This window comes from Egretta garzetta, unplaced genomic scaffold (genome assembly GCF_000687185.1).
Source record: "Egretta garzetta isolate BGI_Z169 unplaced genomic scaffold, ASM68718v1 scaffold41, whole genome shotgun sequence".
In the NCBI taxonomy this organism is placed as follows: domain Eukaryota; kingdom Metazoa; phylum Chordata; class Aves; order Pelecaniformes; family Ardeidae; genus Egretta; species Egretta garzetta.
The window spans coordinates 2,599,309-2,612,718 of record NW_009258755.1 but is presented as its reverse complement, the minus strand read 5'-3'; the positions used below and the strand labels follow the sequence as shown (position 1 = coordinate 2,612,718).

The 13,410-nt window shown below is 40.2% G+C and overlaps 1 protein-coding gene across 2 annotated transcripts in view; it reads right to left on the bottom strand.

The window, feature by feature from the left end:
* The window catches only part of UBA6 (ubiquitin like modifier activating enzyme 6), a 32,735-nt gene extending 19,563 nt beyond the window's left edge, over positions 1-13,172 (bottom strand). The window contains exons 1-11 of one of the 2 annotated variants that reach the window (XM_009649208.2): positions 13,155-13,172; positions 10,763-10,825; positions 9,164-9,258; positions 8,307-8,335; positions 7,416-7,510; positions 6,782-6,893; positions 5,575-5,655; positions 4,910-5,032; positions 2,977-3,100; positions 1,627-1,730; positions 729-791 (exon numbers count right to left, since the gene is read on the bottom strand). In XM_009649208.2, the coding sequence (XP_009647503.1) occupies positions 729-791; positions 1,627-1,730; positions 2,977-3,100; positions 4,910-5,032; positions 5,575-5,655; positions 6,782-6,893; positions 7,416-7,510; positions 8,307-8,335; positions 9,164-9,258; positions 10,763-10,803 (867 nt within the window). In that variant the 5' untranslated portion in view covers positions 10,804-10,825; positions 13,155-13,172. Of the gene's footprint in view, positions 1-728; positions 792-1,626; positions 1,731-2,976; positions 3,101-4,909; positions 5,033-5,574; positions 5,656-6,781; positions 6,894-7,415; positions 7,511-8,306; positions 8,336-9,163; positions 9,259-10,762; positions 10,826-12,105; positions 12,812-13,154 lie in introns of those variants that run through there. The other variant, XM_035888912.1, reaches the window with a different exon arrangement.
* Positions 13,173-13,410: the final 238 nt, after the last annotated feature.

Genomic DNA, 13,410 nt, shown 5'->3' with positions numbered 1-13,410 from the left:
AATCTTCTTTTAACTAGACATTAGAATGCACTGCATTTTGCCAAATATCAATACCAAAGCCCAGCATTAAGGGTCAAAAGTAGAAAATCTTAATAGGCAAGTCAGACCTTACATTATCAAACAAACAAAAAAAATCGCTAGGTAAACATTTAGTTTCAGATTTTAATGAGCCCAAGACTTACATGCCTTGCACGTCCATAATACTTAACTAAAGTTGTGTCAGAGGCAAATACTGCTAGCTTCCTCTCAGATTTTAAAAATACCCATAAATCATTTTTCCGAAGAAAAAAGATTACTCTTACACTGCTAACTCCAGTTTCCAACCAACACATGATCACCTTTTTCTGATTATCCCAGCTTTGATGCCAGTGTGATTTTTATCAACCAAACAACATTAAATACAGGAAAAAATCATTATGTCACTTGCAAAAATTATACCCCCGTGAATTAAGACTTATCAAAACAGCAGAGGTGGCTGAGTTATGCATTTACAATACACTTGGTGCAAGCCATGGATAACAAGCCTCTACAGTGATCTAAACCATACTGTATATTCTGTGTCACCACACAAACCAATACCTCACTCTTATTTCACACTTTAAACTCCTATTTAACTACTGCAGTATTCTGTTAGGAAATTGTATTGTTCTACACACAAAGCTGCAGATTACATTCCATGTAGTGTTAACATTAAAGCACTTATGCCCAAATCCCCACATGCTAATTACCTCAGGCTTGCTAAAATCCGCAGTAAGGCATAATGGATTTGTTATCTGCTTCTCCAACCGTTCCTAGAAAAACAGAATTCACAGTAACAACACACCCAACTTGAGGACATGTCAGTCACTGCGCAGTATCCAACAAAACAATACTCTTCCTGGAGAGACTAAGAACCAAATATCCTTTCTTACTAGCACTGCTATTACTCTCTCCATTATTACTCATAGAATCATAGAATAATTTAGGTTGGAAAAGACCTTTAAGATCATTGAAACCACCGCCACAAAGATGCATAAAAGAATCACCTACTGCAATTTTTGTCAATCAAAAATCTTCAGAGAAACGTTTCACATCTTAGTGGCATGACCCACCTCTGAAACTGCTCTGAGGTTGGCTACCAGAGATTTTATAGGCAACTGGCTGTTTGCTTGTAGAAATTCCCCACTCAGAAAGAACAGGAAGCTCCTGCTTCACAGAGACAAGACACTGAGCTGTGCATTCTCAGAAGCAGATGGTCCTCACTCCCAGCTTTTTAGAAGAATGTTTGAAAGCAGTTTGGATCAACTTTCTGTGGGCCCAAAAAGGCACACAGCACCACGTAGCTTGCAACCCCACTTATACAAACTCATCCAACTGCCTCTCCTTCTCAGAAGGCCACCAAGAAACCACATATTTGTAGACGTTCATGGAGTCCCCAGCAGTACAGGGATAGGCTGCCCATATGGGGTTTTTTTCTGTACACTGGCAGGTAACATTGAAGTATTTCCTATTCTCTACGGTTTAGTAAATCAGTATCACTATTCTTACCCAATAAAATTAGTGTAAACCCAAATTGCGGGTAAGCAAATCATGAATCTGCTGAACTCTGCTCAGACCATTAACCGGTTATGTCAAGCACACACTTACAAAGCAAAACATCTTGGGCGTCTTCACTTGGACAGCTATGCCTCCATGTAAGTAAGGCTCCATATCTGACGTATCGCCAATGCTGAAGGAATAAGGTGACACCACTGAAAAGAGAAGAGAATAAGGAGTGACTGATAATTAGAAGTGTCACTGGATGCTACAATTCTGTATACAATAAAGTGGGGTTTTGCCAATGCTTTTTATGCTGTAATTTTGTAGTGTGCAATCTTGCTTTGAAAGCATAAACACAGCTGATCCTCGTAACTAACAGGATTGTCCCTCTCTGCCAGTTTCTGGGCTAAAGTATTAGTTTCATCTGATCTGTTACGAAATAAGCTTTTTAAAGTGGCAGCAGATTTAACAAGAATTCTGATGACCACAGCTCTGTAACAAAAATGAAATCACTCTGTTTTATTTAGACTGTGCACAGCAGTGTCCAATATACTGCTCAGAGTAAGGTTTTAGCCCTGTGACTACAACAACAGGCAATCAAAAAGGGCAGCTGGAGCATTTCAGTCACGTCTTTCCTCCCATACCACCTGGATCATCATTCCGATAAAGCAAGACACAAAAATTGTTAATTCATGGAAAACTGAAACCAGAATTTGGGTCGTGATTAAGAGGAAGGACTGAACACAGCATCAGCACTAGCAAAACGAAAGGTTCCCGTGAAAACAGACTCAACCACATGTTTCAAGGGTACTGTTTTTGTGTCATATCACAAAATAGTTAAAAACAAACAAGCCCTGCCCACCCGCTGTCTTCTGCTTCAGACAAACAAGAATTCAGATCTGGGAATCAGGCAATTCCCCAGAATCCAAAAGGAACCCAATAGTACGCCTTGAGACATGCATGAGGCAGACCAAAACAGAGTAAAAACAAATCATGAGAAACCCTTCAACAAGCATAATTAGAAAGAGTATTGTAATGCACACCTGTACACTTAAATTGTCACCCAAAAACTACAAGGCAAACAGTGACACGCAAGGTGGTGTTAATTTAGTCTAAAATCATGACAGAAGCACAGGCAGTATGGGACCCTCCAAAAAACAGAAGAGTTTCATCAGCAAACTAGTAACTGTAACCTCAGTGGCTGCCAATGAGTTTCCACTAGCTGAGAGTTTACACTGCTCCTTAAGCAGCACGATGAGTTTGGAAAGACTTTACTAAATGGAAATGGAGTCAAGACAACACTAGGAAGATCTTGGCACCAGGAAGCAATTTTCTTTTGTGCAAGCTCTCTGAAGGTCTGCACAATCCAGCACTCCCCTGGCTACAGTAACTAACACTATAGTGAGCTAAAAGAGCCCAAAAAATAAATACCTTGCAAACGAGCCAGTAACAGTTTACCTGTTATTTGGTGTGTGGATCCATTTAAGCATGACATTCCATTAACTTCCCGAAAGGTTAAGAACTGTCCTGTTTCAAGCCTGTGCGGATGATTTTCAAGGCAAGTGACAATACCAGGATTTGACTGAAAGTGAAAATGGCAAAGTTAGCATGGAGGAAAGCGTCTTGCATAAAGGAGTCATGCTTTATCACAGACACATAGTTTCCTGCCTATTGAAACTGCAGCCTCTTATACTTTTAGTGCTTCAGTTCTGCCTAACAAGGGAGTTACCTATGATAACATTTTAAGTCCTGTTATTTTCAGTTTAACAGTGTTTTTATAACACAGACTTTCTCATTTTTACCTTTCACAGTTCTCAGCATGTTAGCAAACTGCATTTGTTAGTTCTTAGCAAATTCATTGTTCTGTTCTGCAGTAGTAGCAAATTTGTCTCCTTTTTCCAAACCCAAAATAGACTAGGTATACAAAGAAATTTTCACAGACATTAAGAAATAAAGTCTTGTGAATGGTCCTTACTACTCCATGCTTCCTCTCCATCGGATTTCATAAAAAGGACACCTCCCCAAACTCATTCTTGAAAGCCACAGCCTCAAGCAGATCACAAACAAGCTTACACTTGCAGGGATCTTGGACAACATCTCATCCTGTTACAGGATGTCATGCCAACATCCCATCGACACAGAGGGCCCTCTGCAGTCTGAGGACAGCTCATCAAGACCTTGTGGTGCAGCTCAGGCTGTAACATAGTGGATTTGCAAGCAAGCCTGGCCCGTAAAACCTCTTGCCATCCCTTTCTGAGCTCCCAATATTAGAAAGATTTCAGTTAAGTAGCACAAAACCTAATTACAGTGGACTACGTTTTCTGTGGCATGGAGAACGGACCAGAGACAATTATTCTCTGATGACAGAATGGCACCTCGACCCTGTCCATAGGACAAGAACAGCCACTTGATGGTGGTTGTGGTGTTGAGTTGTAATTCTGGTCAGTTTTACACTTCAGAGAGTGGAAGAAGATACAACTAAACTCAAGTATCAGATTATGAATCACAGGAGATATATATACAGAAATATATTAATTCCTTGACTTGGCAGGCTATCAGCACAAGCCATGAAACATAACTGTGTACTCCTGATGTAATTAATGAGAACAATCAAGTCACCCATTCCCTTTTAAAGATACCAAAGGACAGACTACCCAAATCATCATATCATGAGCTTTAATTTAGATCAAACCCAACTTGCTATACAACCCCTTCTAGTTTAGTTATTATTACATCTAGACTGGAGATACGACAAAAGACTTGCTACTGGATGAGTGAGGTTATAGTCTGAACTTCCAGAGTTGAGAGGAGGAGCTAAAGTTGTTTCCATTTATAAAACAATACCACAAGATCGAATGGACATCCTCTCTAACATTCTGCACTGGAAGCATTAGCAATAATACCCTCTTCCTATCACCTCTGCTTTGGTAGGTTAAAACAAATCCTTAAATTTCTTTTCAAAACAGGCTCTCAATCCCCTCGATCATTCCAGTAGTCCTCCTCTATACGTGCTGCAGTTTCTCATAAAAAGGGCTATTTTCATGCCTATTTCAGGGCTTCCTTAGAAAACTTACCCTGTTCCCACACCAAGACTATGTCCTCTTCTCTCTACATCTCCTCATTTCTCTCTCTCTCTCTCCCGCCCCTCAATATCATGATGTTACTTTGTAAGTAATGACTAGGAGGCATCAGTATGCTCTACAATGTTAGCACATTATCACTGACTGGTTTTGATACGAGACACAAGAACAAAATAACTTTGTTTGCCTCTGCTATACTGCCAATTTTCAACTTCTTAGCAGGCTGCTGAAGTGAAACACTCTGCTTGGTCACATAGCCAATAACGAGTTGTTACAAAAAAAATTAAAGCACAGTGACTTCTATCCCTTACTTGTGTTATATTTGAAATGAAGATCTCCTTCGGCTCTTCTCCTGTTGTATCCAGCACTTCAAATTCATCACCCAAGTCACAAAACAAACGTGAACATATTCCATATACATCTGCACTGATAAACTACAAGAGAAAGCAAAGAACATTAAGTAACCCTAGAACAGCGCAAGTCTCATTCAGCCTTGTACAAGGCTGGTAGGTTTAATTTCCATAGTGGAAACCTGTCATGTGCACCCAGGCCATTGACTATATCTAGCACAGTATTCGCAACAGACTTTGAACCTGCATGAGCATTTCAGAACCCCTACACAAAAACATGGAATCACATCAATACGCTGCGAAATACTGCCATTTCTACTACTGTTACATTTGGTCTCAGCATGTTCTTTCAGAACAGTTATGAGTTAACAGTGAAAACTGTTTCTTTAACAGAAATTTTTTTTTTTCTTTTAATAACCAAGCTATGGTTATCTGGGGTGGTATCCAGATAACACCAGACACATGTACAGAGTAGCAGCATTGTACTCCCAAAACTCACACTGCTCCATCAACATGCTATCTGCATAGAACTATATACCTCATAACCAGCTTTTTCCCCTTCTGGATGTTGGAGGTCCAGAATGCTCACTGTACAGATTATTTGTGTGTTTAGTTTTTTATATTACCTTAATAGGTGGCTGCTGAGCATGACAGAAGTCATTAATCTTCTTCTGCAGTGACAGACTTACTTCAGTCAGTATGACACACTGTGAACAAGAACAGAAACAAATCTAAGACACTGAAAACAATCAACACCGTCAGGCTATGGAAAAAGTAGTACTACAGTAAGTTACTTAGGTGGTGTCCTGACTCCTTTCCCCCACACATAACACAGAAAGCAGTCTTGAGTCAGTTTTCTCGTTACACATTAGAATAGACTGGTTACTGCTCCACGAGTTCTGGAAACAAGATGAACAAGAGAAGGAACAGCAAATTCTCACTTTTTTTTTTTTTTCTTTTACTGCAGCTGTTAAACTCAAAACCTAGTTAGAATACTTACGACAACGGTTATGGATAAACTCAGAAAAAAAAGTAGATCTTTAATTTTAAGATTAAAGGTAGCAAAACAAACACAAATGACACCCATCAGTGCACACCAAGAAGTCTGCACAAGCTTCAAGTACTGGTGCTCATCAGACATACAATTTCTGCAAGCATTTTTTTAAAGTTTAGGGTAGTATTGGGTTACAAAGCATATGCACTGTGTCCCATTCAGTTATACATGGCTTATTATAGCTGGGACATTCAGAAACTTGGTGAGCTTGGGTATAACCGATAGCCTGGGTATAACTGATAGCCACACAGTAAAAATTGCCAACTCAGACTAAGCCACGCACACAGGCAGGAGAAAGCTGACTGAACAACTGAAAACATCCTCATTCCACCACAGAGGAGCTTATGTTTCATTAGGTACATACATACATACATGATCTTTCTAATTATATAGCCTGAGCTTCTACTGCCTGGAATACAGCACATAATGTATGTAGAATATCTGTGCTATGTAGCTGCAAAATAAAGTCACAGTTTCACCTTCGAACAAACAAACAAACAAAAAAATTGTATGGCAATCTCACTTTGTTGTTTATTCTCATAGCAAATTCCACAATAAGTGTCAGAGGAAAGTGCTAGGAACACAAAAACACTTTCAGCCTTGAAAAGGACAAGCACGACCATTTCATTAGTCCAAATACAAGACCTTCTTCTTTCTTTACATCATCTCAAAATGTACTTTAAAGTTTGTTTTCATTTTATTCACTTATTTGAAAAAAAAAATCCAAGTTGTTGGCTCCCAGTAACATACCACATACAACTGCTGTAAAAGTGACATACCTGGTACTGCTTTAGAAAAGACAGATCTGTGGTTTCATCTAGTGGCACAGTTGATGCTGCTACATGGACATATGGATTGAGTTCTGCAATATGATGAAGAGTGGCCTCAGCCCTGAAAGAACAGCAATTTTCAAGTTGTTTATGCACCTACAAAACTGTATTTTCAACACAGAATTTCATACCCCACATGCCCTACAAGAGACCCTCAGGAAGTCTCCTGGCAACAATCACCAACTCATTTATTCACATGAAAATTCCTAGCAGGTCTGAGGAAAGCAGCTCTATCCAATATACACTGATGGTCTGGTGTCATGGCAGTTTTCTGGTCTCACATGGGTGGCTGAGAAAGCCCAAGGAAGAAATGCACCCTGATCCCCACTATTAGATTTACATTACAAACTCCCACCTGCAAGAAGTGAGATGTTCGACTCAGACAGAACTCCAGACCCAACTTAGACTTCCCCTAATACCTACCAGGGCACTGTACTGAAAGCCAGTAATTCCAGGGAAAGGGTTTAACAAGTATTTTATATGTATTAGCAGCTCTAGGACAATGAACTGTTATTTTTGCCACTAATGAAACTGTTAGTCCTAGTCAAGTTCAGTCCTCCCTCACTCCAAAGACTTCACCAACCTGTTCCTTTGACTGCTGATATCATCTTCATGGATGAAGAAGTTGATACCCAAATCCCATTTCGTACACTGCTTTGTGTCATGAACTGTAAGAGCCTAAGAAAGTTTGGCAAAAAGCATTTACTGGAAGAAGTGTACATGGTCATAGCACCCAAAAGGATAGATTAAGCCCCACAAAAAATGCTCAAGGACTAGCACTGAAGAAGATTTAGTGTACCATGTGTAAGAACAAGCTCCTCCAACCTCTTTTCCAAGAAAACTCTTATTGTTTGAGACATAAATGCATCTGCAGTATGCATTTCATTAACCATTTTCCTCCAAGCTTGCAGGAATGAGAACATTTAAATACCAAGGATAATTTTTGCCACACTGCGATTAAGGGGCGATTGCGATCTGTAAATTAATGGACTCCCAAAATTATAAACAATTTTTTTTTTGATTGGAAGAAAGTTTTAAATGGCTTCTCTCTAATAAAATTAATCCCAGCAGCACAAAAGCAGTTGTTGGATTAAAACACCCAACCATTCTAACATCTACACAAAAGGATTCTGACGGATGACAGAATCCGATAACATTTTGAATAGTTTGGCTTTTGAGTTTATACCACTCCATTTAGGAGAGGCCACTTTGTACAAAAGATGCAATGTCTGATCAGCAGCTGGCTAAAATATTACATGAGGTATTTCAGAATGCAGTGGACATGAATGTGAGACTCAGACCGTACCACCAGAACATCCAGATTATTAAAAGTTTTGACCCCCAGGTCCTCAAATGTTTTGCAATCCTTCTACTGAAAGACAGTTTCAGAAACTTGAGATTAGCTAGCTAGTAATGTTGTCCCTTTTTCTCCTGCTCACCCAAGAACACCCAACAACAGAACTGTTTTACATACCTTTACCCCAGCCAGAATTATATTTTTGGCTGAAAAAAAAAAAGAAAGAGAGGGACTGTTGCAGATGTCTTGCAAATCTGTAATTGAATAGCTACGTGGGTGGACAATAACAGTATGTCATTGCTAAGAACTTCAGACCTTAAGGGTTTGTTCTTTTACATTTGGCTCAAGCATTCAACAGCACCACTGAAAGCAGAATAACATGAGCAAGGTTAAAAAGGCTATCTACATTTGTCATTTGTCAGCTGTTCATCCTGCAAGCATGATCACAGAGACACTAACGACAATAAACTGAAAAACCCCATGACTCTGTTGTGGCATCTGGTGCAGAGTACAGTCTAAAGCCAACTGAAAGGGTAATATCCCAGGTAAGAACCAGCCAAGACAAGTCTTGCTCATATGCAATAAGGGAAATTGTTAGGGAGTCTCTTGCACCAGGGCAGATACTCATTTTTCACCAAATTGCATCTGTTCTCCTACCTCCCACCCCCCATCTCCTACATGGGGATAATTCAGGCTATAGCTATTACTGTATAACATTCATTGATAACAATGCCTAATGGAGTAACTTTGAGTAACCCTCAACCTTCACCCAAGACACAAGATTTTGGGTAAAGCAATCTGACCCATGGAAGCACACTTTGAAGTAAAATTTGAAATGTTGTTCTAGTAAAAAGCTAGAGAAATGTCCAGGATCTTTCCTGTGTCTGCTACATTACTCATAGACACCATGCACATGTAAATTCACTCAGATATTTCAGACACGCTTACTACAACTAAAATAAGCATTACAAGTATTCTGGGACAGTATGTTTACATACACCTGTCTCTGCTTAAATAAATGTTACCTAACTTACCAATTTCCACACCAAGACCACCTATACCACTCAGGAATACATGGGACTGTGCCATCTTCTGCATTGCCGTGTCTCCAAGAACATACCTCTGGCGACTACAGCAAAGATAAATTCAGATTGAAACAAGATACAAATAAAGACAAGAGGATATGAAAGCAAATCAAGAATTCCCAGTCATTTCCAAAAAAGTTAAAATATTCTCAGTTTTTCTATCATCCCAATCAGTTTCTAATCTGCAATACCAAGTTCTGCAGATGAGTGTGTGTCACTAGTGATGCATGCACAGTTCTACTTAGCAACCCCCTGTTCAAGAAATAACTGAGGACATAACACACACATAACTGAACTGTATTGTGCTCTAGGAAATAAGTGTATATCAAATATAATATTTGCATTCACAATCCAAATAGTGAAATGCATTTAGTACAGACCTTTTCAGTGCCAGGTTTTAGAGAAGAGAAATAACATTTAATTTTAAATCACTGTAAAACCTATTCAGGATAGTAAGTTTTGGGAATTAACTATTGCAGACACAAGCAAGCCAAAGAATTTCTTTGTTATAAGAACTTGTTAAACCAGAAGGTGCAGCAGCTTTTCTAGTCAGATCCTGAGCTCTGAAAGACTAAGAGGTTTTCAGTTTCCACCTATACAATTAAAGTTAAGCCATTCTAAATACCACCTTTTCCACCAAGGAAACGTATGACTTTTGTAAGACTAGTGCCAAAAAGTAAAAAGACAAATACAACATAGGAAGCATTGTGCTGAATTTAAAAGAAGCCTCATTTGTTCAGCATACAGGCGATTTTTATTTTTTTTTCTAATAAAGAAGCTTTTCATCCCACCATGTTTTTCCAGGGATGCCATTTGTTCCAGCATAGGCTCTCTGAACTATTGCCACAACAAATGAACACGAGCCACTCCCAACTAACAAGTGAAAATAAAAATAATAATAAAAAAATAAGTAATTTTTAAAAACTGCCAAAAAAACCCCCAACACTCCGACATCTGATGGGTAACAGAGATACTGATGATGTTCATGAGGACAGAGAAGTATGGCAAAATCTGAGGAATAAATGAAATTACGAAGGAGAAAAACTACATCATGTCAAAAAAGAAGGCGAAAAGAAGGTAGTGAAAGAAGATGGGGAACAAGAAAGAGAGTAATATCTACTTTGTCAAAGGGAAAACAAGCTAAAGACAGAAAGAAAATCCGTATTACAAACAGGAGAAGTATCACTCCTGTTTTCCAAAAGGCACACATTATTGCTACTATCGGAACTTCATACAACACCATAGTATTTACCAATGCTTTCTACTGGTCAAATAGTAGTAGCACTGGACTAATAATAGTCAGAAAACACCTATTATGAGACCAATAAAGGAACAGTTTTACAGAAGTTCTCACTGCTAACTTTGCAAGAAGTGGGTTCTATTTCACTTGCTGAACACTTTGTGGTTTTTGCTTCACAAAAGGAGGGACAGAGCAGCAAAAGTACACACACCTTTACCTAACCAGCAGTAGACAGTGTTTTCAAGCCTGTAAATGTAAACATGTTACTGAAAAGTCAAGAGCAACACTTAAAAATCAGATATTCTTACCTATACAAAGCATCATCAATTTCCATAGAGTCTGCCGCCATGGTGCAATGTGATTTGTTTATGCTGGAAGGGTTGCAAAAACAAATAATCTCATTATATTGGATGCAATTTCACAGTTGGTCCCCCCTACCCACCCCTGTCAATTCTTCAGTAGAAGAACTGAAAAATACAAAATGTGATGTTACACAGGAATCACTTTGAACATTAATAAGCCTACAGACCACCATAGCATCTAGGTAATTAAAATGCACAGGAGCCAGAGGACAAGAACCCCCAAACCTTCCATAAATTATTTCAAAATACAGACAGACATATTAATTTCCCCACTGAGGAGACGCAAGACTTACTTCTTGTATTTGCCACAGTTAGATTTACTAAAAGTACAATTTCATTTTATATTAACAGCTCCAAGCTGTTTAACTTGCATCTACCTGATTGGTGCTTTTTTTTTTTGAAGAAAAGATAGGAGATCCCTGAATGACTAGGAATAGTTATTCACGCTGCATTATTTCTACGTTAACTGAAAATCCTTGGGAAACAAGTTACTGTTTTAGCTAACTAAAGAAATCAATACCTAAAGATCCGAATTAATGTAACATTTAACTAAGACCAAGTTAAACCATTTGATAGGATTTTAAGAAAAGACATAATTTGTGCTATTAAGGCCTTCAGCAAAGACTTTTTCATTGTTAAGTTACCTTAATGATAACTAAGCACCAGGATTGGGAACAAACTGCCTCTAGGCTGCTTGTTTCTTCATTATGCAGGCTGGGAATTGGTGCTTCCCAGACCTGGCAGGTGACAGCCACCAAATAAAGGACAAGCTAAACAGACCCCATGTTTGGCCCAGAACATCAACTCCCATCACTACTGGGACGGTACACATCTTTTTTCAACTCTCTAAAAACCACCTTGGAAACCAGACATGGCTGACAACCCTTTCTCCTAAGAGACTGAAAAGTAAAGGCCCAGACATACTACGGAGTTTTTCTCTCTGAGAGCACAGATATATGCTAAAACAGCTTTCAAGGCAATCCTGCCCAAAGGTTAACTCCTATTTACTGTACAGATGGTTTAGGAAAACATTTTAACGTTTCTGAAGTGCGGCACCTGCAGCCTGTCACAACTTGGAGACTACGACATTCTGACCTGAAGTTTGTCCTTTTGATTTTTTAGGCTGAATTAGAAAGCGCTGAAGTAGCGCAGCAAGGGACAGAATTACACTGAAAGCATGCCACAAATCTCATCAGTTAAGCTTTTCCACAGTGTGGATACTAACTTCTACACGTAAGCTAGCACACGCAACAGTCAACATGAGGCACCTCCATCACAATCTACACCACCAGTCACTTCAACGCAGCTCCCGTGCCCTTACACAACAAGGGCTGAAGACAAGCAATGCCAATGTTGCTAGATCATCCTAGGACCCAGATCTCAAGCTAGAGAGCAACACAGCCCATCTGAGAGCCACGGGCTTCAGCCCCTGCTTAGGTAAAAGCCTTCATTTCAGCCACTGCCTGGTACATAAGACTGGAAGTTCCCCTCACAGCCAGCGCAATCCCATAATGGCCCAGAGCAACCATCCCAGAGCTGTTCTGCTCCTCCACGATCACCCTCCACAAACAGCACAGGCACTCTGGGACTGCCCAACATAAACAGATTGTGGTACTAAGGTGGGGAAGGTGATCCACCTCTGGAAAAAAAACCCAAAACAACAAAAACAACAGGTTCCTCTGCTGTGGTTGCTGGCAGCCATCTCAATCACTGTGCCCTCCCAAAGAGCCTTTTGTAAACAAAGAGGATGTGCAATCAACCCAGGAGAGAACCTTTTCCACCTGTATCACACAAACCCCTTTGACAGGGGCTCTTCCAATATACTTGGAGATTCTCAGTTCTCCTCCTGCAGTCTCCATTACAGCACTGAGCTGCTGCCAGCGTACCCATCAGGGATGGCAAAACACCTCCTTCCAAAAGAAGACTTAGTGGTACTATTGCCAAGTGACTCTAGGACAAAGTTTTGTTAATGTGTTCCCGCATCCAAGTTGTATTTCTCATTTTACTTCAACTGGTATTGAATCTGTCTCAAAGAAAGGCATGCAATATGGGAGGGGGGCGGGGGGGGAAGCCATTCTAACATTATGTCCCAGTTCTTACCAGATGCTCAACTTTCACACCCTCACCTGTTTCCTTTTAAAATCCAACACTAACAGTTTGCCAGGGTCCTATTTAACCGTCTAAGTAATTTCCTTCATTTTTTAAAGCCTCAGCTGCTCACGGGACCTAACTCAGGGACAAACAAAAAAGCTACGTGTTACCCAGAAGGACCAAGATGCTCCGAAGAGCAGCGAAGGCACAGGAGCTGTAGCGGTGGGCCGGTTTCAGTGTTTCTTACCTCCAAGTCACCGCAGGCAGAATCCCACCTACCCAGGGTTTCCAGAGGCTGATCCCGGTCAATGGAGGCTCCCTGTTCAGTCAGCGGACAGAGAGGACACTCAGACTCGCTGTTAACTGCCCAGACGGATTAATGGGGGAAAAACGGCACCTCGGATCTACAGCGGGGAACCGAGACGGAGCCGACCAGCGCGGAACCCAACCCGACCGGGTCCCAGCAGAGCCAGACCGGCTGCAGCCCCCCACCTCGACGCCCC